General features: G+C 44.0%; 1 protein-coding gene across 5 annotated transcripts; it reads left to right on the plus strand.

Annotated features, from left to right (window-relative positions):
• LOC308287513 (uncharacterized protein) lies at window positions 1-24,907 on the plus strand. 5 transcript variants are annotated; one of them, XM_080728713.1, is made up of 18 exons: window positions 1-94; window positions 1,702-1,792; window positions 2,196-2,304; window positions 2,650-3,730; window positions 5,140-5,548; window positions 5,669-6,142; window positions 8,333-8,558; window positions 11,880-12,513; window positions 12,632-12,791; window positions 13,205-13,321; window positions 13,793-13,903; window positions 15,003-15,165; window positions 15,272-15,803; window positions 16,319-16,466; window positions 16,759-16,848; window positions 17,436-17,631; window positions 19,639-21,801; window positions 21,832-24,907. In XM_080728713.1, exons 3-18 carry the CDS (start codon window positions 2,229-2,231, stop codon window positions 24,408-24,410), a joined length of 9,159 nt encoding a protein of 3,052 aa, XP_080584839.1. In that variant the 5' UTR covers window positions 1-94; window positions 1,702-1,792; window positions 2,196-2,228; the 3' UTR covers window positions 24,411-24,907. The 5 variants fall into 5 exon arrangements, with proteins under 5 accessions (XP_080584839.1, XP_080584837.1, XP_080584838.1 ...); XM_080728711.1 differs by having other exon boundaries at window positions 19,639-24,907; XM_080728712.1 differs by having other exon boundaries at window positions 5,672-6,142; window positions 19,639-24,907.
• The last annotated feature ends 884 nt before the right edge of the window (window positions 24,908-25,791 follow it).

Genomic DNA, 25,791 nt, shown 5'->3' on the forward strand with positions numbered 1-25,791 from the left:
GTAAGCGCGAGCAGCAGGAGCAGGTCAGGAATGGAAAATGGAGGAATGCCCGAAGGAGCTTTCGAGAACATAAAACCATCGATAGTTTGACCTGGTAGGTATGCGGGCGAATTAATGCAATATAACCAAAACTGCTGTCTGAATTTCCGTGTGCATGGAGTGAATACGCATGTCTCTGTTGGTTTTCTCGCGCGCCATAAAACGCAAGACGAGTCGAGGAATGGCCGAGACGACACAAGGTTGATCCGCACGGTGCGGCTAACGTTAGCCTACAAGCTAGCGTAACGTAACCTTGTTTACCAACCGATACTTAACGTTGTTAACGGCTGGACTGTGGCTATAGGAGCCACGCTGACCAGCTAACGGCACACTACAGCACTAACTAACACAGCGATATTAGTCATATTAGTATTAGTTTTGGATAAAATGTGCTTAATATGTGCACGGCGCTGTACAAGGAGCACGTAGCTCTGGTCCCCAGAACTCCTTACTATGTGGAGCAGAGGCAGAGCTAAAGGAGCACAAACAGTCCGTGTGTTCAAATTCCAGGAGCCATTGAGTTGACACGCTGCTACTCAGAACAGTTACTTCCTTGCAGGGTCGCTGGAGAGACTGGAGACGAGAAAACGGCACACGACAACAACAGCCATTATTATTATCATTGTCTCCATGATGACCACAACCGTTAATTCCGTGTCTTCGAGTTCGAACATAGCGGACGATTGGAATTTTGATTCCTCGTTTGTTCGATCGTGTATGCTGATGGTGTTTGTTGCGGGGTTTTGCCTGTTTAGTATTGCGCATTTTCTATAATGCGCATTGTGTGATCGGGTAATCTGGCAATTGTAATGTCTCCCCAACCGACCTTGTAAATCGAGAAGGTTTCTGCGTCTAAAATGGTGCTGGGAATAATGGCACGCATATTTTATTTTGACTTGGGTTTCGGGCCCTTCTATCCTAGCGAGGCCGCCTGTAGCTTGCATTGCATCACGATCACGCACCTTCCAGTTAGGCAGCCATTAAACACAGCCTGTCCCCGCCTCCCCTTTACTGTTGAATGGTTAAATATGCGTTATTTGCTCGGTTTACTTAACTCGTTATCACGTGTGTGAACCGTTGTATATATGATCGATGATGGATCGATCGATCCAATGGGCCCCTCCCTCCCCTTTCTTGGCAACAGATTTCCCCTCTCACGTGGCACGGTATCGTGACCGCCGATATGACATCACTTTAAATTATTTTTTTGGCCATATAGTTGGTGGACCGCAGCGTCTTCTGCATGTCATCATTGACAATGTCGCATGGTAGATGCTTGCATGCATGAAAATTTTTAATATTTGGAATAGCTGATGCGATTGTGCATGCATCCATGTCGATATGATTGCACGACTGGTATTAAAAAAAAGTAACCACTAGAATAGGCCTATATATATTTTTTTGTGTTCTAGACTCTAGAACACAAAAATCATCTAGAGACAACTAATGTAGTTTCCCCATCCAAATCTGTATGCAAAGCCATTACTGTAACTGCGGATAAATTAATGTAGACAGATTTAAGCTTCTACCTGTGCAAGTGATATTTTACATAGCCCCCCCCCCCCCCATGTTTCATAGAATAGTTTTGGATAATTGACTCAGCAACGGCACCTTTTTTTCTAGCATTCATGTCTTGGTCCCTGATGTTGTTTTCTTCTGCAGATCCTGTAACTGGGCGCAGAGACTCTGATTACTAACAAAGCCTTTTTCATATGAAGAAGTGCTGTACTTTCCACCATAACTGAACTTGCAGGTACATACTTGGCGATTTTCTTTTTTAAACATTGTTAAGAAAGACCAGCAAATTTTGGCCCTGGATAATACTGATTATATATCCGGTTGTCCAAAACTTGACACATTGACAGACACGAATTGGTGAGGTTTTATGATATGCTGAACCCTTTGTCTGTACAAAGGCTTGTTTGCGAAGGTGTTATCTTAACAAGAACCTTGGTCCGAAGTGTTTCATTTACTACGGTTACTAAGTTAAGCATGCCTATATTGGAGAGGAAGGTTAATAGAATTGGCCATAATGTTCAAATTCCAAAGATTATAGTTAAATAATGTAGCAATGCTGTCTAAGCCTTGCAAGAGTTAATTCTATGAACTGAAGAGTGACTCATAGCTGCTCTCTTGTTTTCTTCTCTTAACTGTAGACAATCAAATTGAAAGTAGTGGTTGACTCCATCATGGAGGAGAATGTGAGCCCTGAGCTCTCTCTAGCTCCAGAGCAGAGCCAGGACCATTTGGATAGCTGCTCGCAAGGTACCTTGAATGAGCTTCTTTCCCTAATTAGTGAGGGGTGGGGGTGTTTGCACTGATAATTGCGCACAATTGAGGTGTTAGGTTTTATGTATTTTGGTGAATTGGGTTCATGGGTAAGTGAAAATCACATTTTTCCATTACAGCCCTCTCCCATCTTTTATTTTCCTTTATTTCACACTTCACCTTCATCTCCTTTTTAAGGGTTAGGGCAGCACGAGCATGACGCAATCCTAAGTTTCATAAAAAATGTACAACTATTTATTATGTGTGTCTCACTCTCAACCAACCACATTGCAATGCTCACATGCATATATTTACTTCAGTTTTCTGTGATTCTCTCAACAGCTGTTGCAGAAGAGGAAAAACGGTTACAAGAGCAAACTGAAAATGCTACTCAAGAGACAATAGAGAATCCAGAAAAATTGCCCAAGGCCACAAGTGAGGTGAAGAAGACCTGGGGATTCCGTCGGACGACCATCGCTAAGAAGAGAGACATGCCAGGGGAAACGGCTGCTGAGAGCCCAGACAACCGTGGACCCGTGCGCCGTAGTGGCAGGCAGCCAAAACGTACTGACAAGTTGGAGGAGTTCCTCTCTACCACCAAGAGAGGTGGAAGGAAGAGCGCTCCGCCCAGCATCGAGAGTGGCGACCCCCCGTCCCAAACGCCAACCGATGCGGAGACTGCCTCGGAGGCCAGCTTCGACGGCAACGCGGACACAAAGGCCGTCGACGACAAGGCAGATTCTCCAGAGAGGCGGCCGAGGGGCCGTGGCAAGAAGCAGACCACGGTGAAGACTCGGGGTGGCAGGCGGACACGGGGCCGAGGTGGCCGCAGCGCAGCCAGAGACTGTGGGAGCTCGGAGAACGAGGAGGACGGAGATACCGCAGACAAACCCCAGGTTCTCCGAGACGAAGAAAGCGAGTCTAAAGAAAAGATGGACCCCGGTTCCAAGCTGCTAGCAAGCGGCGACGTGGCCCAGCCCCCGCCAGAGCTGGACTCTGAGAAGAAAGAGGTCACAGAAGAGGGCAGGACGGAACAAGATAACACGGATAGCAAAGTGGAGCCAAGACCAGAGACTGAAGAGAGCGATGAGGAAGGCGATGAGAGGCCTCCGGCTTTTGCACGGCGAGGACCAATAAGAATTTATGTTAATAAGAAGAGGGTGGCCGCTGCTCCCGCCAATAAAACTACAACCGTCAATAAAACCCCTGCTACTCCACCTGTCGTTAAGAGCACCACCCCGGTCAACACCAAAGCAATGCCAGCGGCGCCAAAGTCCACCAAGTCCCAGGATGAGGAGGAGCGAAAGAAAGTCAATGAAGACTCTACAACAACTACATCCTCATCATCATCCTCCGACTCAGATGGCGGAGGATACGACCCCAATGCACTGTACTGCATCTGTCGGCAGAAACACAACAAACGGTACATTTTGTTTGTATTTGGTCCTTCAGTACTTTTCTTAACAGTGTCCATTAGTTAGAAATAATAATTTTCACATGCAGGATTGTCTATTGCCACCAGGCCCACCACTGACATTGTTCATTGAACTGTATCTTCTGAGTTCTTATTCAGGCTAAAACGATTAATCAAAAATTAGTAATTACATACACTGTAATTACATACACTTTCTGTCAATCGATTAATGTATTGAGTAATGGAGGGCCCGAGGGCCAAAGCGCAAAACCTATCTGCAAATTTTATGATTTTTGGATTTCACTTGAAATGGGTACTATAGGCTATGCTGCACATGGTCAGTCTGTCTGCAAGATCGTTCTGCCCCTCATTTTGCCAAAAATGTCATGTGACTAGAAGTAGTTGATAGGTTTTAATATTAAACACACATTTTCTTTTTCATTTTCCCAATAAAGTGATTTTTGCAGATAGGATGTTTTGCGCTTTGGCCTGCTGTCGGGCCGAAACCTAACTCCAAAATGTTCATTTTCGGGAAAATGAGCTCAAGTGGAGTTAGGAGGTTTTGACCGAAGGGGTTTATACTACTTTTCATTGGTTCAATATTATTTTAACCAACACTCAGATGTAAAGGATGTTCAATAGCCCTGATTTATGCCAAAAAAATCAAAAACAGAGTTGAGAGGTTTTGGCCAGACATATCAGCAATTCTAGGGGCCTGTTAGGAATTTTGCAGCCCCATGTTTCTCATATTTTTAAACTTGTTTTTATTTAGAAATAAGATGGGTCACATTACTTTTTACTTTTCTTTTCTCCAGAATGTTTTCAGATTATTTTCTGAATAGGGTTTAAAGGGGTATTTTCACTTTAATTTTAATCTCTACTAGGGCTTTGTGTGCACCCCACAAAAGTCAGAGTATAGTAGAAAGTGAAATACCCCTTTAATTTGTATCTGTATTCTGTACATATTTTCTTAATGTTTGTTTGATTGCTTAAAATGTTCTCAAATAGAAATCTTATCAAATCTCTTCAGATTAGTCAATGAGATGCATAGATTAATTGATTGTGAAAATATTAGTTTCAGCCCTTTGTTCTTTTAAGTAATTGTTCTTCTAATAGAGGGTATGCAACTATGCGTGTGACATCATCATACCCGGAAGTTATACAGGAACTGTAAGTGGCAAAACTGAGTGGCAAAAACTACTTTCTGGCCTTGACAGCCCATACATCCAAACAAAAAAGTCCTATTTGCTTGCATTAAACAGCGTTAAATTACATTAAACACTCACTTTGCCGCTCGATTTGCCTTTCACTTTATGCATGCGCATACCCTCTATTGCAGTCTTGGTGTGAAAGTATGCTGGGAGCCATCTACTTCTGCCTTTCATTCCGTGGTGCTAATAGAATTGTGTTCTGTCCAGGTTCATGATCTGCTGTGACCGCTGTGAGGAATGGTTCCACGGAGACTGTGTGGGCATCACAGAGGCCCGCGGGCGCCTCATGGAGAGGAACGGGGAAGACTATGTCTGTCCCAACTGCACTGTGAAGAAAAGCCAGGTGGTCAAGCCAGCCACCGCATCCCTGGCTGCAAGCACCGAGAACGGGAAGCCCAGAGCAGACGGTGCAGCAGCATCTCCCGCTGGTGTGACACTCGCTGCTGTCACATCAACTGAGCCCGGTAACGTGGACCCTGTCCCTGCGACTGCCAGCCAAATGGTGGCGGGTGCCTCACCCTCTGCAGCCACTGCATCAGACGACCCGGGCATCAAAGGGAGAATAGAGAAAGCCATCAACCCAACTGGGAAAAAGAGGATAAAGATCTTTCAACCGGTATGTCAAAGTGTTTTGGGCTAATTTCTTTTAAGCCTGATAGTATCGTAGCATATTTAGACTTTGCAAAGGTGTGTTGTGCACGTGGTTAGATAAAACTTTCTCTGTACTGACTTCCAGCAGGCCGCACAGCAGACACTGGGGCCAAAGGCAAAATCAACGGCAGAGCAGAAAGCAGTACCTGATGCAGAGCAGGTAGCGGCTTCAAATGTGGAGCCGAACACAACATCACCAGCAGCTGTGGTGGTTCCCAAGGTAGAGCAGACCTCGGTTCCCAAGACAGAGCAGTCGTCTGTTCCCAAGGCAGCGCAGGCGTCTGTTCCCAAAGCAGAGCATACGGCCGTTCCCAAAGCAGAACAGACATCGGTTCCCAAGGCAGCGCAGGCGTCGGTTCCCAAGGCAGAGCAGACGGCAGAGGAATCTTCTCTCCCCAAATGTATCGGGCCTGGTTGTGAGAAAGATGCCCAGCCGGACTCGGTCTACTGCGGCAACGACTGCATCCTGAGGCACGCCGCCGCCGCCATGAAGTCCATCACGGAACCCAAGGAGAAGGCCAAGGGTCAGAAGAAAGCTGGCACCAAGTCTGCACCCAAGGTAACTCGGGGCAGACACTCTAACATGGCTTTTAGCTGTCCCTATCACAAAGATGTTGATGTTATAACATTGTTTTAATGAATGTTGTGTGCAAGCGTTTGGGCATATACATTAATAGAATAACATTATCATGAGAAATGTTACTTTTGTCTCCAATGTGTTTGAATTAGAATTTGAAGTTGAAAAGATAATCAATTAATTAATTCAACTAAACTCACCATTTAGTAATCAAATAGTTGGTTTAGTGATGTGTCATGTAAATGATTCTTACATGTGCCATTTGCAACATTTGCGAGACTGTCTTTGTTACATATTATGAAATGAGAAACTGTTTTTGACCACTGGGTAAACATTAAGCAAATTGAGGTCTTTTTCTGTGTCTGTTTGGAGTCAGCCCAACTAATGATGAGAATTTCTCATAATTTACGGCTTTATTATTTTGCTATCATTTCATGTTCTGAATAAATGTCAATAGAATGGATAGATTAATTGAATGTTGAAGAAAATGATACAGATACAAATATGATAATTGCAGCCCTGTTAGAAATTAGGATGGGTAAATGCACAATTAATCATCACACAACAATATGTCTTCATAACTCATGCCAGCACACAGTGATCATTAACGATAATATCATAATCCCAATGGCATGATCTTATACTTTAAAGTTGGTTGTAAAACACAATGTTTATGATCGAATTTCTGATGATTCTTGTTCTTAAGAAGTGCCGACGAAAATGTTTATTTGCCCTCCTTTCTGAATGACCTTGATTACAAGTTATAGCACAATATTAAGATGTATTGTTGAGGAAGCTGAAGGGCATGGAATCTGATTTATTTATTTTTGTCATCTAATATATAATATTATATTTGGCTATATTATATTATATTTGGCTATTAACCAGTCTTCTTAAATATATTCACAATTACTGTATAATTCCATAAAATAAATTGGTCATCTGCTCTAAGCACAAGGCCAGGATTTTCAACTGATTTGTTAGATTGGGTCATGCATGTCAATCAATGGGAAGACACATGCAATTTGCCCTAAAAACAAACTAACACAAGGGTTTTTGTAGAAAAGTTGGCAATAAGTAATCATGGTGCTTGGATAGTGAGATGGTGTGAGTTTTGCCCTGGAACGGGATATGTATGGCTGTTGAACCTCTTCAGAAGCCCCTATGCAAAGAAAAGCAGTGGTAGAAAAAGTACTACATTTTTTTACTTAAATAAAAGTATCAATACTAAAATATAAATACTCTGTTACAAGTAGAAGTAGAAAGTGTTACAAGTAGAAGTAGAAAGTATTGGTATCAAAATGTACTTAAAGTACAAAAAATAAAAGTACTCTTTTGATCGCGACGCATGAGCAAAGTAACTAAAGTTTTCAAATACATTTTGTGGAATAAAAGTACAATATTTAGATCCGAGATGTAATGGGAGTAGAAGAAAAGGTATTGGAAATTGGAATTACTCCAGTAAAGTACAAATGCCTACTTAGTTACTTTACACCACCAAGAAAAGACACTGTTGCTGAATGTGATTCTAATGCCTCATGAGGGAAAACCTGACAAACCAAGTCTTCAAATCTATAATCGACATAAGAAATGTTATGAAAACAATCGTAAATGTACAACTAAAATGCTCATGTCTCATTTTGATAGCCTGGGAAAAATGTAACTAGTTGGATTTAAAAATAGTTTAGAATTGTGCCCATTTGATATAATCATGACTAACATTTTGTTTCCAAATTATGCAATGCAACCGGCCTCTAAGAGGAGTAGTTCACCCCCCAAATGACCTTTTCTCTTGATTACTCACGCCATGGAGACTTGAATTCAATAATATGTTTTTGTATTTGTTGCATTCCCATGGCAAAACATTGATTTTAGTAAATTTACCCCCATTGATTTCGGATGGGGACCCAAATGGATTTGGGTCTCCATCCGGAATCAATGGGGGTCAATTTATTGTATTCAAATTTTTGACTTAGGAAGGTGACAAAAAACTGCAATATTATTGAACTCAAGTCTCCATGGCATGAATAATCAATAGAAAAAAATCATTTTGGGGTTGAACTACTCCTTTAATATCAGGACCATTCCCTTTAACCAAATGATCCTCAATTGAGGAATCCTTCCTTTAATGCTGCTGTTGAACTGACTCAGTGTGTCTGTGCATCCAACCAGAGGACCGCCGCTGGCAGGAGGAAGGCGAGGAAGAAGTCCACAGAGGAGGAGATGTCCGACAGCGAGGAAGACGCCGATCCTGAACCGCATCACGATGGTGAAGAAGAGAATGCAGTTGAAGAACCGCCATCACCGGCCTCGGCATCCTGGTCCTGCGACCATAATTACAATGCAGTAACACCAGAAAAGACTTCACCAATAGCACCAACAGTGTTAAACAAAAAGTGTATGTATCTCTTTGAAGGTCTTGAGTCAATCCTAACCTTGTCTCTCTTTATTAGGGGATTGTCAATTGATACAGGGCAAATCTGTTGTATGCATTTGGCCGTTGAGGCAAAACCACATGTCTTTTTCCATTATCATTTGTAAATGTGGTCCCTGTAATTGATTAGAGATAGTCGACACATGGTGGAGAACCACCAAATTGTTTGGTAGTAGAAAACCCCCTGAGTGTTATGAGTTGGTTAATGTAAAATTGCTTGATAAATGATGCACATCAGCATAAAAAGGTAAGTGCCAAATGTTGCTATAGGTAAGTATTATTCAGTAATCCAGAGGAGGTTTGATTTAGAATCTCAGGGTTAAAATGTGGGGGTTTGGATGAAGACCTGTGAAAGTAACATGTCACAGATGAATACAGAGCTTGTCATCATCAGTTACTCTGATTTAAACAATGCCTTTTCTATGAAATGTATGAATGTAGTGGAGGAAAGGGTGATTCTGATGTGAGTGTCAAATGACCCATTTTATTTGCCTGTGCGAGTCTCCCTGCACCCTGATTCTTCGGCTATAATGTGGGTCTCAAAACAAGTCCTTCCCGTCTCTCCAGCAGGTAGGTTTCAGTGACTTTTTCCACCCTGATTTTTCAAGGACTCGACAATTAAAGCTCATATTGAGCTGATGACATCAGGCAAAACCTGTTGTTCCACCCTCAATTCTGAGGGAAATATGGCTGGCCCATTTCATACTTTTTTTATGCTTGTTGAATGTCATTGCTCACAACGTGGGAAACTGGCTATAAAATAAAAGGTATTATGACAGATTTTGGATGCCTGGCTTGATTATGTGAGCAGTGTTGGATTGCTGTAGGATGTCCTCACCAGTTCAGCTCAGAGAAGCATATGCCACTCATCCACACACACACAACACACCAAGGAGATGTGACGAGCCCACAGATGTGAACGCGCCAAGGAGCCGGGACGAGCCCAGTCAGCCCACAGATGAGAAGTTGGGATTGGGAAGAATTTGATTCTGCCAGAGACCAGACCTTGATTCTGCCAGAGACCAGACCAGCTTGGGATACTGCACAAAGTTCAGAGCGCCGGCTGCAGCGGAAGATGGCGCTTGAAGAAGAGGCCATTGTACTCGCAATTAATGTCAAGATTTATATTTAAACCTCTTGCACTCAACTGCATATTGATATTTGTTTGCATCGTGCTGAGGGTTTGCTTTTTGCTATGAAATGAGGACGTTTGTCGAGTCTATATAAAGAAATCACTGCTCAAAGAACCTAGAGTATCCATTAGGATACAAGGTCTGCAACATATGTTTTATAGTTTGAGGAACAAACATGGATCAGTAATTGGCTTATTTATGGCCACAACATGGTTCAGTGATTGGCCTATTTATGGCCACATGCTATTTTGAACGTAGTGACTGATATTTCGAACGAGGGAGCAGATTTCTTTGACATTCAGTAGATGCACCTTCTACTGCTTTGGGTCTATACAATGTGGCTCTGCTGAAAAAAGAAACCTGAATTCACATTGTAGAAAAGGACTATTTTATTCATTAGCATATGTACTTAAAGTGTGGGTCATACTGTTACAACCGTTGTGAAATGGGACATGTTGACAGCTGAATGTTCTACATGGAATGAAAACACAAAGCGGATGAGAATTCTATTATGGCTATCAGGCTGTTGGTTAAGTTGGGCAACTGAATTGCTCCACGGTGATGCTTGAAAGAGAGCAGTGCTTGGGGGTTGTGGATTGAATGGACAAAAACCTAAGTGGTTGGTGTAAAAAGAGGTTACTGCACCAATGGCTCAGCAATGGCTGGTGTTGAAAGTATGTTGTGTTTTATTAGACGTGGTAAGTTGTCTTGGTATTCGGGAAAGGCTCAAACACACATTTTCACTGATAATTTATCTCATACAGTATATAACCGCTCTACATGATGAGATTTTTTACTATTTTGTTTAAAAGATGTCTTCTCAGAAACAGTCAACTGACCCTGGTTGCTGCACTATGTGCACATGAGAAATGTGACCACTGTAGGAAGGAATTGCTTGTAGGTGAGCTGACAAAGGAATGTTGGTCATCAGAATTATTAGGTAAATGTTCGCACATACAAGAGCTACAAATAGACATTTGTTACCAGTTTCACAATCAAACATGGGCTTTGTATCTTCAGAAACTATGTAACATCTTTTGTCAATTGGGTTTACATTGTTCATACCATGAAGATTATCACCTCCAATTGATTCTTTTTGGTGGATTCTTTTTATTTATTTATTTTTTCTGTTTAGATTTTTTTTGGGGCTTTTATGCCTTTATTGATAGGACCATAGACTGACAGGAAATGGGGCAGGGTTCCCACGGTCATGAAATTCCTGGAAATATTTTGAAATTAGACAAATATTTTCCAGTACTGGAAACATTTTGGAATTGATCAAGGGTCCTGGAAGGTCCTGGAAAAAATGTTTATTCATTGTTTTTGGTTATTTATTTTGTTAACTCATTTACTGACACCATAAATCGACTTTGAGGGTTCCCTGCCACGATTTTCTTACCTTTTTGATGTGGGCACATGCATGTCAATTGTGCACAATCGGCATGCACACCACGGTCTGTTCACAGCGTGCACACTTTATTTTTGCTAGCCTGTCTTTGGGCATTGCACCTAGGAGTAAGAGACTTGTTATTGCGCTGAATGATCGCTATAGTCCTGGAAATTTAGTTAAATATTCTGGAAAAGTTTTGGAAATTCATTGGTAAAAATGTGTGGGAACCCTGATGGGGTTGAGACGGGGAGTGACATGCGGCAAAGGTCGCCCGGATCGGGAATCGTGGCCTGTGGCCACCAGGCATCCATGCCTATGTGGCAATGCCTAAGTGGTATGCGCCCGGACCAGTAGGCCAGCAAGTGCCCTTTGGTGGAAATTTAAAGGCACTTCCATAGATACTGTATCAGCCATCCTCTTCAAATAAAGATGGCATTAAGAACAAACTTGGTGTCCGCTTATTTTTTTTAAAATTAACAATATTTGCTTTATATTGCTAAGATTGTTTCAAAATGTGTAATTGTTTTCATTGATTTTCTCACTGAAGTCGTTAAGTTTAGATCTATTATAAAACTCAAATGGATCATGCCCTTTTTCCACAGCCAATTCACTTGTGATTAGTCCTAGCATTTTTCTGCAATCTATGACTCACTGACCTCTAGCAGTTGGTACACTCGTTCCTTGTCTTGCAGCCATTGATGAAGTGTAAGTAGTTATGGCATCCATATGTTTTAACATGTTGCTATTGTGTTTGGTTTTCAGCCCCAGAGGAGAAGCAGACCGAAAAGGATCTCAACGATCCAGCACCTGCTGAGAAGTCCTCCCCTGTTTCCACAAATCAACTGCCAGCTGAGAAGTCCACTCCTTCCACAACTCCAGTCAAAGCAAGTAAGAAGTCTCCAGGCACCAAAGGCAGTAAGAAATCCCCAGCCGCCAAAGGAGGTAAGCGGTCCCCGCGTGCCAAAGGGAATAAGAAGTCCCCAGGGGCCAAAGGAGCGAAGAAGAGTACCCCAAAGGGCAAGAAGTCTTCCCCTAAGTCATCCAAGAAACCAGTGACACCGCCCAGTAAGACGGCACAGTCCAAGAAACCGGGCCCATCACCTGGCCCATCTCCCTACCCCTCCGGTCCCATTCACATCACGGGGGCGCTCCGAGTCACCAAGTCCAACTTCACCATTCCTAAGAAGCAACCCCAGCAAAAAGACTCCCACATGGACAGTCAGTCATCCTCCAGAGTCTCATCTTTTCCGACCTCAGCCCCCTCCAATCACAGTCAGTCAACCTCCAGACCTCCCCAGCCAGCGGCTTCTGCACCCCCCATGCCCTCTTCGCCTCCACCCAATACTCAGATGCGACAGAACATCCGCCGCTCGCTCACAGACATTCTCTTCAAGAGGTGAGTGTCTTGCCAAGACTGTGTTAAAATGTATTGTCCCGGTATGTCGTCATGTCAAATTCACGTATGTACTGTAAACACTTGATTATAAATACTTTTGACATTTTCGTATCACCAGGGTGAGTGACAGTGATGATCTGAACATGAATGAGAATGAGGTGGCAAGGCTGGCCGTTGCCATTGAGAAGGAAATGTTCAACCTGTGCCTTAACACGGACAGCAAGTACAAGAACAAGTACAGGTCGCTCATGTTCAACCTGAAGGATCCCAAAAACAAAGTGAGTCAACATGAACATGGAATCATTTTGTATGGTTAGCCTTTTCACACACAAGTGCAGAATCGGATCATTTTGTGTTTATTGAGTTTAATCACTTGTAGGGAAGGTAAAGATAATGTCTAGTCTTATTTATAATGAGCTTTGCTTAGTTGATTATTTAATTGGGAATAACTTGCTCTGCCTCATTTTTATGTGTATTGCACAATGCTCTTGCTCAGCAGCCTCTGCTTTTATTTAAAATGACAGACGTTTCGGTCCCACTGGACCTTCATCAAGAATGTCTTTTGTTCATGAAAATATTTTTTCATGTTTGCTTAGGTTTTCACTGTCCAACACACCTGCAACCGAATGAAGTGGATGTGCGAATACTTCCTTTACATATGACTGTATAACGGCATATCATGTTTTCTCAGGGCTTGTTCTACAGGGTGGTGTGGGGTGAGATCTCCCCGTTCAGGCTTGTGAGACTCAGTGCTGAAGAATTGCTTTCCAAAGAAATCTCTGAATGGAGGAAATCTGACCCTCCTGAGGTAACTGTTAGTTAAAACTGAAGTTTTGCATAGAAGAATTATTGGAACTATAGTATGTAGAGATTCTTAGTGATCTGAATTCTGAAGATTGCTAAAGCGAGTGTGTTGATCCAAGTATAATAAACATTATACCTGCCATGTGTCAAAGTCTTAAAGGAGTAGTTCACGCCCAAAATGACTTATTTTTCTATTGATTACTCACGCCATGGAGACTTGAGTTCAATAATATGTTTTGGTTTTTGTCACATTCATAAGACAATAATTTGATTACAATAAATGTACATCCGGAATCTATAGGGGTAAATTTACTATAATGAAACTTTTGTCGTGACAAATACAAAAAAAGTATTATTTAACTGAAGTCTCCATAGCGTGAGTAATCAACAGAAAAAGTCATTTTGGGCGTGAACTACTCCTTTAACATGTGTGAACCACAAAAAAGTGATACTCATGATGCTCAATCTCATCCAGACTGCCGGTGCTCGACAGCATTCAGGTCAGTCCAAATCCAGCCAGAGGCGTGATTCTTCTGGCCCCCACAATGTAGACGTGGAGGACGCTCCACCAACGTCTGATGCAGATGTATGTATCTCTGCTACCTCCTCATCTGCTCGCATGGCTACTGCTGCAGTAAGTGGCAGCATGCACTCCTTTCCTTTCCTTTCCGCTCACATTTCCTTTTTCATTCTGCTTGGGTTTGTCACTGCACAAAATACAGTCCGAACAACTTGATCGGGAGCGGATGAAGTTATGCCAGAGTAGGGCTGTCACAATTATTACATAATTGTCTAATCGCAATTATTTGACATAATCGTCATAATCGTTTCCATGATGAAAAATGTTCATATATATTTTCTTAAAGGGGAAGACCACCCATTTTCAATATTGAACTATGTCATTAATATACCTTAGAAGAGTTGTGTGGAAATAGAAAAAAAGTTCTCCCCCTTCTGTGTTGCCTAAAACTGGAGGATTGATTTGGGGGTTTGTATTGTAAAGTACAACTTGATGACATCACACCATTGTACTTTACAATACAAACCCCAAAATCAATCTTCCAGTTCTAGGCAACACAGAAGAGGGGGAACGTTTTTTTTCTATTTCCACACCACTCCTCCAAGTTATATGAATGACATGGTTCAATATTGAAAATGGGTGGTCTTCCCCTTTAAGTAAAAAATAGTGGAAATAGCTGATCTACAAGCTCACAACGTGTCGCATCGCGACGCGTTTTGAGCTTGTAAATCGGCTATTTCCACTATCAATGTTCTTTTTGAACTATAAAGTTATCAAATATGTCAGTTATTTCTTTGTATATTTAGGTTATGCATCATATCTGCCATGTGCAACTTCAAAGCCTACAAGCCAAACAGAAATGTAATTGTCAATGACAAAAACACAATTAAATCGTTAATCGCAATTATTTGAGTGACAATTAATCGTCATGTAAAATGTCATAATCGTGACAGCCCTACAGAGATTGACTGATTAGTTGATTTTCACACTGTCCTCTTCCTTAACATGCTTTTCTCTTCTTAAATCGACTGTGCGCCAAAACGTCTTTGATACACCTAGATTTTCCTCCTGAATTTTCATCTCGGTCTGCCGTCATTTATTGTTTATTATTAGTTAAGTAATGCCAATTAGATTTTAAGTAGGTTTCTCGTTTCAATGTCCACAGGACCAAGAGGACTCCAGCACCGTCACTCCAGTCTCTGCTCAAGGGTCTGCCACAGAGGGGAACAGTGGCAGCAGCATGCCAGACATTTTCAGTACAATGCTGAAGGACACCACAGCTGAACACAGGACTCATCTCTTTGATCTCAACTGCAAAATCTGTATAGGTAAACCATAATATTACATGATGTCTTGAGTATACTCTCTTTTCTAAGACGGTTTCCCTTTTAACACAATAGACATGTTAATATACTCATTGTAATCTCTTTCCAGGCCAGAAGTCAGAAGATGAGCCCGCATCTAAGAAAGCAAAGCTGACCAAGAAACCAGACGCTAAGCCACTTAGACAGCCATCGACCGACATCCCTCCGGCTTACCAACCACAGGGCCCCTCAGCCTATCAACATCAGACGCCTCAAGGTTATCAGCAACAGGAAACACTGGGCTATCAGCCCGGCAATGAGATTCCTGCGACAGAGCCACTGGCCCAGCCACATTACCAGGACATTACCAGCATGATACCGCCACCTCAGGCCCCCGCGCCTGTCACCATCCCCGCCGTCTCCTCTGTCACCATCACCCGCAGAGACCCTCGTATGAACCGGCACAGCTCTGGTGTGACAGCCACTGCCGCTGTCCATGAAACACCCATAATACCCATAGTGATGCAAACACCCATAATACCCATAGTGATGCCTGCCTCTACAGAGCCCACCATCGTGGCGGTTGCTGCTCCAGTGGAGGTGGCACCCAAGGCTCCCCTACCCATGCCGCCAGCGGCGCCGGCTAAAGCAGCTAAAACCAGGTGATCTAGAGATCAATACTACAACAGATCACTGTTGTATGTGTCTGATCTGATTGGCTTTGCCTGTAAAACCTTGACTTGCGTTGTTGTTTCCATTATCAAGGCCCTTACACACCAGAGGCATTTTTTTGTGCCATTTAATTCGCCCCAAAAATATAAACCGTTGTTTTTGTCTTGAGTACATGCACACAGAATGTGAATATTATTTGGTGATAAAGCATACAGAAACATTTTCACTGTGAATATGAATAACGGTATCAACCTGTATGAATGAGGAATCAACTATATGTATAGTGAAAAAACTGCAACTGCTCGTATTGTGTATTCATCACGCCCTGTGTGTAAAGACCTTGTAGATGTATTAGTAAGCCTTGCCAAGCCATGAGGCCCATAGGGCAGGACATGACGCTAGTATGTCGCAGGGCATGTTGTATTATGATGTATTTGGACTCCGATCATACACAGAGCAATATCGCTCAACGTTTTTTTTTTTTTTCTTCTTTTTTTTCTCACAGCACATCAGCGGCACCTCTTGAGGGTGAAACTGCCCTCTTCCTCCAGGGTCAGGAGAAGATTTGGAAAGGTCTCATTAACATGCAGTCTGTGGCGAAGTTTGTCACCAAGGCCTATCTGGTCTCTGGATCATTTGAATACTTGAAAGAGGTTGGTGGTTTTTGCATGTAAATACACACATAGATACTCTTCCTGTGGTAAAAAATAAATAAATATATAAAAACACACACACACACACACACACACACACACACACACACACACACACACACACACACACACACACACACACACACACTACCTCGCTACTGCTGATAATTAGATAGATAGATAGATATAGATAGATAGATACCTTTATTATCCCAAGGGGGAAATTTAGTTGTAATTCAATTCTCATAAACAGGAATTCATTTTTTGATTTTGCGCTTCATTGATTTTGCAGGATTTACCAGACACCATCCATGTGGGAGGACGCATATCTCCCAGCACTGTGTGGGATTATGTGGGAAAGCTGAAAGGTTCTCTCTCAAAGGTTTGTTTGTCAAGGCTTTGTTTTTAACGTGCTGTTCCAAGGGATTCAATTCACTCTTAGGCTATGTTTTGTTTGTTCATCCAGCAGTCAAAAACAACTTCAAGTATGAAGTGTGATACATCACTAAACCAATTATTTGAATAAAGAATGTTTATTAATTAATTAAAAATAGATTTTTATTATGATTTTATAAAAGACATCACAGACAATACAAACAGTACATCAACAAGACATAACAAGACAAACTCACACCAGACTATCATGCATATATCAAACACAGGTAATTCACCTATCATATAAAAAGTACAAAAGTTGGCAACCTATAAAAGTACAAACACTTGGACACATTCTAAAAGTTGTTATAAATTAGGCATCCAGATGTGCCGTAATAGGACCCCAGATGAACTCGAATGCAGCATGACTGTCCTGTTTATAGCAGCGAAGCCTCTCTAAATGAATTATTGATTAATTCTCTGTTGATCGACTAATCAATTAGTCCTGACACCCCAATGCCATTTATATCATATTGTTGAAAGGCCTAGAATCACATCATCCCTCACCCTCTACCTTTCCTCCTTTTGTGGCAGGAGCTGTGTCTGATTCGTTTCCACCCAGCGACGGAGGAAGAGGAAGTGGCGTACGTCTCCCTCTTCTCTTATTTCAGCAGCAGAAAACGGTTCGGGGTGGTGGCCAACAATAACCGCCGCATCAAAGACCTCTATCTAATCCCACTGAGTGCCAAGGAGCCATTGCCCTCCAAGCTCTTACCCTTTGATGGGCCAGGTAAGATTTCACTGGGATTACGCAGATCTACTACTGCAAGTCTGGAATCATTTGTTGTGTTTTGAATATAATTGTAGAAATGTAAATGTCAAAATGTATAGTTGGTGATATTTTGTCAAAGTGGTGGTGGTGCGTATTCCCAGCAAGCATGGTCAGGACCTGGACCAATCAGTGACGTCTCGATTGGGGCCAGATCAAGTCAAACCATGACTAGTCAGATCTGGCCTAGAATATCACCTGATTTCAACCAGCATAAATCCTACCCACGGAAATGGACGTCCTGGATTAATCTGAGAGAGTCCAATCGAGGCCATGGCCCAGAATATAACCTTATATGTTCATATTTCAACTAACATTACAAACATTAACAATAATCCTGTCAAACTAAAAAGTCCATATGATGTCCTGGTAATGACGTCAAATTCATCCCCATATGGGCTGTGATCTGGCCTAGTTCTGAACGTCACCGGAATCACCGGAGGATGTTATAACGTCATCATGACGTAATTTGACTTGCAGGGTTATTGTATATCATTGGAGGCAGGTTAACCACTTTCCCTAGCGGCCCCTATTTTTGGCATGTCTCATAGGAGTGAAAAAAGCAGATCTACAAGTTCATGATGTCATATTTCACAAAGTGTTATTGGCTTGTAGATCAGCTATTCGTCTATTTTTCAAAATCTTTGAATTGGGCTTAGGCTTTATGGGGAAAATGAGAGCTTCTGTTATTTCTAGTTTGTACTGTAGGGGGCACTCATGTGCTCTTGGTGTTCCTCATTCACCTCTGCACATGTAACCGCTTGTGTACAGTGTTTCCATGTAAATGTCTTTGTATCACTCATGTTTCTAATAATGTGTAATAAAGGAAGTTGTGCATTGCAAGTGGATGCCATTTTAGTCCAGTCTCAGCCTGTTGTTTCTTTAGGGTTAACTCTTGCTTGCCTCAGTGCTTTGTACCTCCTTGCTAAACATGTTCCTACCGTACCTGGCTGCAGTACTGGATATAACATGCATCTCTCTCTGTACATCTGGACTAAAGAATCAACCATCAGATCCAGACCACACATAATAAACACTGTATTATGCTAGGAGAGATGTCAGAGGAGTCTTCAATCTCGGCGATTCTCAAAGATGGATCCACTCATCCACATCCTGAACATTGCATACGGAAACAGCAACATTAAACAACTTAATATATTGTGTATAGTGCACTGTATGTTCACTATGAACCGTAAATTAGCACATTTTAATTGATATTCTAACAAACAAATGACAGAAGATGGAATGATTTGACTTGATAAAGGATGTCGATGCAAGAATTTTCATCATCATGGTTTATTTGGATGTAGCTGTAAATATTCCTGAAGTTGTGTCTCTACACAAGCACAGGCAAATAATGTCATATTGAGAGGTATTACATCCAATTTGTCATTGGTTATCTGGTATGAAATGCATTGCGCCGACAAACAGTTAACTCACTGACAGGCCTCCTGGTATAAAGACAGTGTTCATTTCTTTCATCAGTAATAATCCTTTCATTGTTGTGTTTTCATTTCATGACGTATAAACAGTTATTGAATAATGATTGAATTAGTAACTGATGTAGTACTCTCAATGTTTGTTTAATTGCATGATATGGTAAACTAGTCAAACACAAACTTTGTGTGACAAAACAGAATGCAAAGAAAGCTCTCATATCAATTTATTCATTTATGTGGTCATTACCTTTCTGAGATTCACGTTAGTTTTACAACTAGTTATTAATACAACTTAAGTGTGTGTGTGTGTGTGTGTGTGTGTGTGTGTGTGTGTGTGTGTGTGTGTGTGTGTGTGTGTGTGTGTGTGTGTGTGTGTGTGTGTGTGTGTGTGTGTGTGTGTGTGTGTGTGTGTGTGTGTGTGTGTGTGTGTGTGTGTGTGTGTGTGTGTGTGACACTTGAAGTAAACAAAATGTCACTACACCAAAGCTTGTCTTTTTCTAAGATAGTTTTGTTCCTTTCTGTCTTCCAGGGCTTGAACCTGCACGTCCTAACCTGCTTCTGGGACTGCTGATCTGCCAGAAGGAGAGAAAGCGGGCTGGTGCTGTGGTGGAAGGTGATGAGAAACGTCCCAAGACCCAAGCTAAAGAGGTGGATGACATTGGACTTGCAAAACCATCCACCTTGGTCAAAGCTGAGAAAGGTTTACGGCAGAGCCTAGAAATTCCCTTCAGCACAACTCCCCCAGGAACACCTCCACCCCTCAGTTCCGCTGATGCCTCGGGCAGCCCTGCCCCTACTGCTTCCTCCGTCCTGTCCTTCTTGTCTTCTGTCAAAGTACCTCCCACGTCCACCACAACAGGCAGAGATTCCCCATCCTCTGTCGCTTCTACCGCAGCCAGTGCCACGCCTCTGCAGACTATCCTCCAAACCCTCTTTGGGAAGAAGAAGCATGACTCGGAGGCCTCCAACTCTCCCTCTGATCAGGGTGGGGAAGGCTCCCTCCCACCTGCTACAATGCTAGATCCCATCGTCCAGCAGTTTGGACTGATATCCAAAGAGGACCAAATGGATGAGGATGAGGACGACCGCCCATATGACCCAGAGGAAGAATATGACCCCGGCAGGGGCTACAATCCACCTAAAAAACCTGTTGATGTGGTCAAAGAACCTGAGGTGTGTAAGCAGCCTGAAGGTCTGGCCAGTGAGGTTGATGATGTGGCTTACGACCCAGAGGATGACTCCATCTTCGATGAAGTCAAACCAGCTGTCCCCGAGCAAACAAAGACCACATCTGAAGTATTGACTGAACCACAAAGAATCCCTGAGTGCCTCACCAAGCTGTTTAAGGATCAGAAAAAGCAGGAACAAGGGGAACAAGACAATCTACAAATTACGTCCACAGGGACGTCAATTGCCTCATTCTCCCTCACAGACACACTATTAACACAGCCTACAAAGTCACTCCTGGCCAATAGTCAGCTGCTGCAGCTGGGCAGACAGGTTGAAGAACTAGTAAAGTCTTCATCTGTTGTTCCTTTGATCAATCAGAGGAGAGACCCACGACAGAGTAGGGACCCTCGTCAAGCTGTAGCTCCCAGGACATCGACTGATGAACAGGAAGAGAAAGAGGAGTCACCTGCTCTGATTACGGAGACCACTCCGCCAATACTGCCTCCAGTTCAAGAACCACAGGTTGAGGAGGTAGAGGAGGTAGAGGAGGTTGAACACACACAAGAACCACAAGAACAAGAAGAAAAAACACTGCACCAAGAGGAAGAGGAGGAGGAAGAGGAAAACAAGCCACTTCCATTCTTAGATCCAGACAGGGTAGAGGTGTCAATTCCCTTGTTAGGAGAGAAGATGGAACCCGATACACAGGTCAGCAGGGAGGACCAAGCGAAAAATAAGGACGCTGAGCCAGCCAAGGCTGAAACTGAGAGGGACAAGTACAATGTGTGGCCCAATGCTGACAGTATTTTAAAAGCTGATGACGATTCAATGTATGAACAGGACAGTCAAGATTCACCCACTGACAATTCTAATACACCTTCAGCCATCTCTACGGTAACATCCGCAATCCCTGTACTTTCTCAGAGCTTTGTGATGGACATCAGTCGTTCTTCCCACAAGTCCCAGAGGTCAACACAACCTTTCAAAAATGAATATAGACCCCCGGCAGGTGACATTCACCCTCCAACTCGCTTCTCCCCGTCAGGTCCCCCGCTGATGCAGGGACCACCTCGAATGATTAGGCCACCGCCAATGTCTATGCCTCTGCCCATGAAAGGACCCCCCCAAATGTCAGGCCCTCTACCTCTGCAGGGACCCCCTCCACACATCCAGGGTCCCCCTGCCATGCATGGTCCTTCCCCCATGCAAGGTGACAGCAGCCAGAACTATGGCCCTCCTCCAAGTACCTATCCTTCATATCAGAACCAGTGGGGAGGCTCCCAGCAGCAGCCACCACCTGGGCCTCCCCAGAATGTTATGCCACCTAGAGGACTGCCACCACCATTCCCACCAATGGGCCAGAGAGGACCACCTCCTCAGATGTTTGATCCATCCAGGCCTCCTCAGCACATGAGACAGCCAGGTCCCATGCCTCCTCAGCATTTGGGACAACAAGGTCCCATGCCTCCTCAGCACATTGGACAGCCAGGTCCCATGCCCCCTCAACACATTGTACAGCAAGGTCCCGTGCCTCCACACATTGTACAGCAAGGTCCAGTGCCTCAACACATTGTACAGCAAGGTCCTGTGCCTCAGCACATTGTACAGCAAGGTCCCATGCCTCCTCAACACATTGGACAGCAAGGCCCTCTGGGCCTTCCTCCACAACAGAACGTACCTCCCCCAAGATTTACCGCCCCTCCTCCACCGTTCAATTTCCCTGGATCCAGAGGCCCTCCACCACCATTCACTGGGCCACCTCCTGGTCACTTTGATAACAGATTACCCCCGCCGTCCCACTTCACTGGACCCAGGGTTCCCCCGCCTTCTCAGTATGGGGATCATGGCTCCCAACCTCCAATGATAGATCCAACACGAGGGCCTGGAGATCAGTATAACAAAGACAGTGCTGGCCCTTACAAACAGGGCATGGACCAACATCAGAACCAGAATCCTGCTCCACACATGTCACAGGCCCCTCCACCAGGCCCTGCTTACAGAGCCCCCCCTTCAAACCAGTATGAGGATAGAAGGGGGCCACCTAGTGGGGAGATGAGTGGACAACATTTCCACCCACACAGCCAGTATGGGAGCTCTAGAGCACGCTCTCCACCGCCACACAGAGGATCTTTTGATGACCACAGAGGTCCCCCCACTCAAGACCACCGAGGTCCCCCCACTCAAGACCATAGAGGTCAAGACCTCAGAGGTCCCCCCACTCAAGACCACCGAGGTCCCCCCACTCAAGACCATAGAGGTCCCCCCACTCAAGACCACAGAGGTCAAGACCACAGAGGTCCCCCCAATCAAGACCACAGAGGTCAAGACCTCAGAGGTCCCCCCACTCAAGACCGCAGAAGTCCCCCCACTCAAGACCACAGAGGTCAAGACCACCGAGGTCCCCCCTCTCAAGACCACAGAGGTCCCCCGACTCAAGAGCACAGAGGTCCTCCCACTCAAGACCACAGAGGTCAAGACCACCGAGGTCCCCCCTCTCAAGACCACAGAGGTCCCCCGACTCAAGAGCACAGAGGTCCTCCCACTCAAGACCACAGAGGTCCCCCCACTCAAGACCACAGAGGTCCCCCCACTCAAGACCACAGAGGTCCCCCCACTCAAGACAACAGGGGGCACCCACCTCAGCACTTCAGTGGGCCAGAGCGGTACCGCCTTGATAGGAATGCTGATGACAGACCGGCTCATCACAGTGGGCCTCTACTGCCGACTCCTCAGGGCGGCCCCATACTTCCACCTAGTCGCGCGGGTGGCAACAGTCCAGACATGCACAGGGAGGACTGGCGCCGGCACTCACCTGACATGAGGAGAAGGAGCAGCTCCGCTCGAGAAGGCTCAGAGCCTCATAGCGGAGACAGGCTCAGTCGCTTTGAAGGAGGGCACCGAGAGCCGCCTCCTGGTCTGCCGCACCTCTCTGAGGAGAGGCAGAAGGAACCGCCCGAAGACCGCCGAAGGGACAGGGAACGAGAAGGCCCACATGGCCCACATGGCGGCAGGCCGGCATGGGACCGGGGCCAGAGCAAGCGCTGGAGCCGAGAGCGGGAGTGGGACAGGGGAAGAGAAAGGGAGCGGGACATCGAACGTGGTCGAGAAAGAGACCGCAGTAGAGGCAGAGAGGGAGAGAGACACAGGGAGCCTGAGGCAGAGAGACTCAGGGAACTGGAAGGAGAGAGACAACGGGAGCTTGAGGGAGAGCGACGCAAGGAGTTTGAGGCAGAGCGGCGCAAGGAGCTTGAGGCAGAGCGACGCAAGGAGCTTGAGGGAGAGCGACGCAAGGAGCTTGAGGGAGAGCGACGCAAGGAGGGAGAGGCAGAGCGACGCAAGGAGTTTGAGGGAGAGCGACGCAAGGAGCTTGAGGGAGAGCGACGCAAGGAGCTTGAAGCAGAGCGACGCAAGGAGTTTGAGGCAGAGCGACGCAAGGAGTTTGAGGCAGAGCGACGCAAGGAGCTTGAGGGAGAGCGACGCAAGGAGGGAGAGGGAGAGCGACGCAAGGAGCTTGAGGGAGAGCGACGCAAGGAGCTTGAAGCAGAGCGACGCAAGGAGCTTGAAGCAGAGCGACGCAAGGAGTTTGAGGCAGAGCGACGCAAGGAGTTTGAGGCAGAGCGACGCAAGGAGCTTGAGGGAGAGCGACGCAAGGAGTCTGATGGGGAGAAACACCGGGAGCCTGAAGTAGAGAGAGACAGGGAGACGGAGGCAGAGAGACACAGGGAGCCTGAATTGGAGAGACACAGGGAGCCGGATGGAGAGAGACACAGGGAGCCGGAGGGAGACAAGAGGAGGGACAGAGAGCGGGACCGGGACAGAGAACGAGACAGGGACAGAGGCAGAGACAGGGATCCCGACAGGAGAGACCATGACAGAGACCGACCGAGGAACCGTGAGCGCGACAGAGAACGCGACCGTGACAGAGAACGAGACAGACGAAGCCGAGATGACAGAAGAGATCGGTCCAGAAGCAGAGACCGAGATCGCGGGAAAGAGCGGAGAGACAGGGATAGGGACAGGGACAAAGAGCGCGATCGTCGGGACAGGAGTAGGAGCAGAGAAAAGAAGAAGGACAGTAAACATGAGAGCTCTAAATCATCAGAAATGGAGAAAGTTAAAAACACGTCCTAGGCTCTCTTTCCAGAACACTATATTACTGTCCTAAAAGACTTTTCAACCATCACCAGTCTGTCTAACACCTGTAAATTTATTTTGAGAATGTTTCCATATTATGTTGGTATGTTCCTACTAGAAATGTCTGACGTTGACATTGTTTTGTTTTTTTGTGCCACTTACACATTAGTTTGTCTTATCACATTTCAATTAAGAAGCCGAGGGCCATTTGAGTTGTATGCGAAACCTATTACATACGGTGCACTATTCAACAAACTGTCAAAAGCATTTTCTTTTAAAGTACCACAAATAATAACAAATTATTACTTATCATCAATGGTATGTAAATATGAATGTATTTGTGTATATTCTGATGTTTTTAATCAACCTTTTCTAAGTAGAGAAGATTTAAGCCATATATTTGGAATGGATAATGTGAAAGATTAGGAAACACTGCATAACTCTGCCGCCATTGCACCATACTACAGTATGTGTATATGTTCAGCAGCTTTCCACTGAAGGGTTCCATCTTCAGTACAGGTCAAGGACTGTTGTTTTTGAAGTCTCGATTTTGCTTAAGCTCAATCTCAATCAGTTAAATAAATCATCTTTTTGACATGTCTTTGTTGTTTCATTTAAAAGGTCCGGTTCGTTATTTAAAGGTTTAGTAGCCTATATTAACTGTTCAGTCAAGACCATGATGCTTTGTTATGGTTTCAGAATATATTTACCAAAAAAAAAAAAAGCATTGCAGATGCCATAGCACCCCAAATCATAACTGACTTCGGAAACTTCCCCCTGGACTTCACGCAACTCTTACTTCAGAAGGTTGACATTTCTCTAATATAAATCCTTGTTTTGAGTGGTCTCGTAATATTTATAAATATTAACTTTTGATACTAAAGAGCTGTATGCCATAAAAATGTTAAATGTTAACAAAAAAAGGGGTTGGAATAATTCACTGAATATGCAACGTATCTAGAATATATGAAAGTTTCAAGAAATATTTTACCAATATTTTACTTTCACAAAATATTCTAATTTTCTGAGATTGATCTGTATATGCATACAATATACATGTATATTATACATACAGGTCAACCAATTATGAATCCATTGTCTTGGCAAATAACCTTCTGTAATTATGTATATATGATCAATGACAATGAGAAAAAATTCCAAATGTAATCAATCTACTGCAGTGTGTGGTCAAGAAAGGATATATTTTGAGACCATGTAGAGCTAAATTGGTCTTGTTAAACTGCTATTGTGTTACTTGACTTTTGCTTTAACTAGTTGAACAATTTTTTTAACCAGATTGTGGAGGGGTATTATGTTTATTTTTTCCTTTGTAAATTATTTGGCTTCAAAAAGAAACTAAATAGGCCAACTAACTAGC

The sequence above is a fragment of the Nannobrachium achirus genome (assembly GCF_963921795.1).
Source record: "Nannobrachium achirus genome assembly, chromosome: 6".
NCBI classification, from domain to species: Eukaryota; Metazoa; Chordata; class Actinopteri; order Myctophiformes; family Myctophidae; genus Nannobrachium; species Nannobrachium achirus.

What these genes read in the sequence shown, in the direction of transcription:
- LOC308287513 (XM_080728711.1), top strand. Translation starts at nt 2,229, where the DNA reads ATGGAGGAGAATGTGAGCCCTGAGCTCTCTCTAGCTCCAGAGCAGAGC. An exon ending in TTTGGATAGCTGCTCGCAAG is followed by an intron (nt 2,305 to 2,649) that starts GTACCTTGAATG and finishes TTCTCTCAACAG; the next exon opens with CTGTTGCAGAAGAGGAAAAA. An exon ending in AACAGTGTTAAACAAAAAGT is followed by an intron (nt 8,559 to 11,879) that starts GTATGTATCTCT and finishes TTTGGTTTTCAG; the next exon opens with CCCCAGAGGAGAAGCAGACC.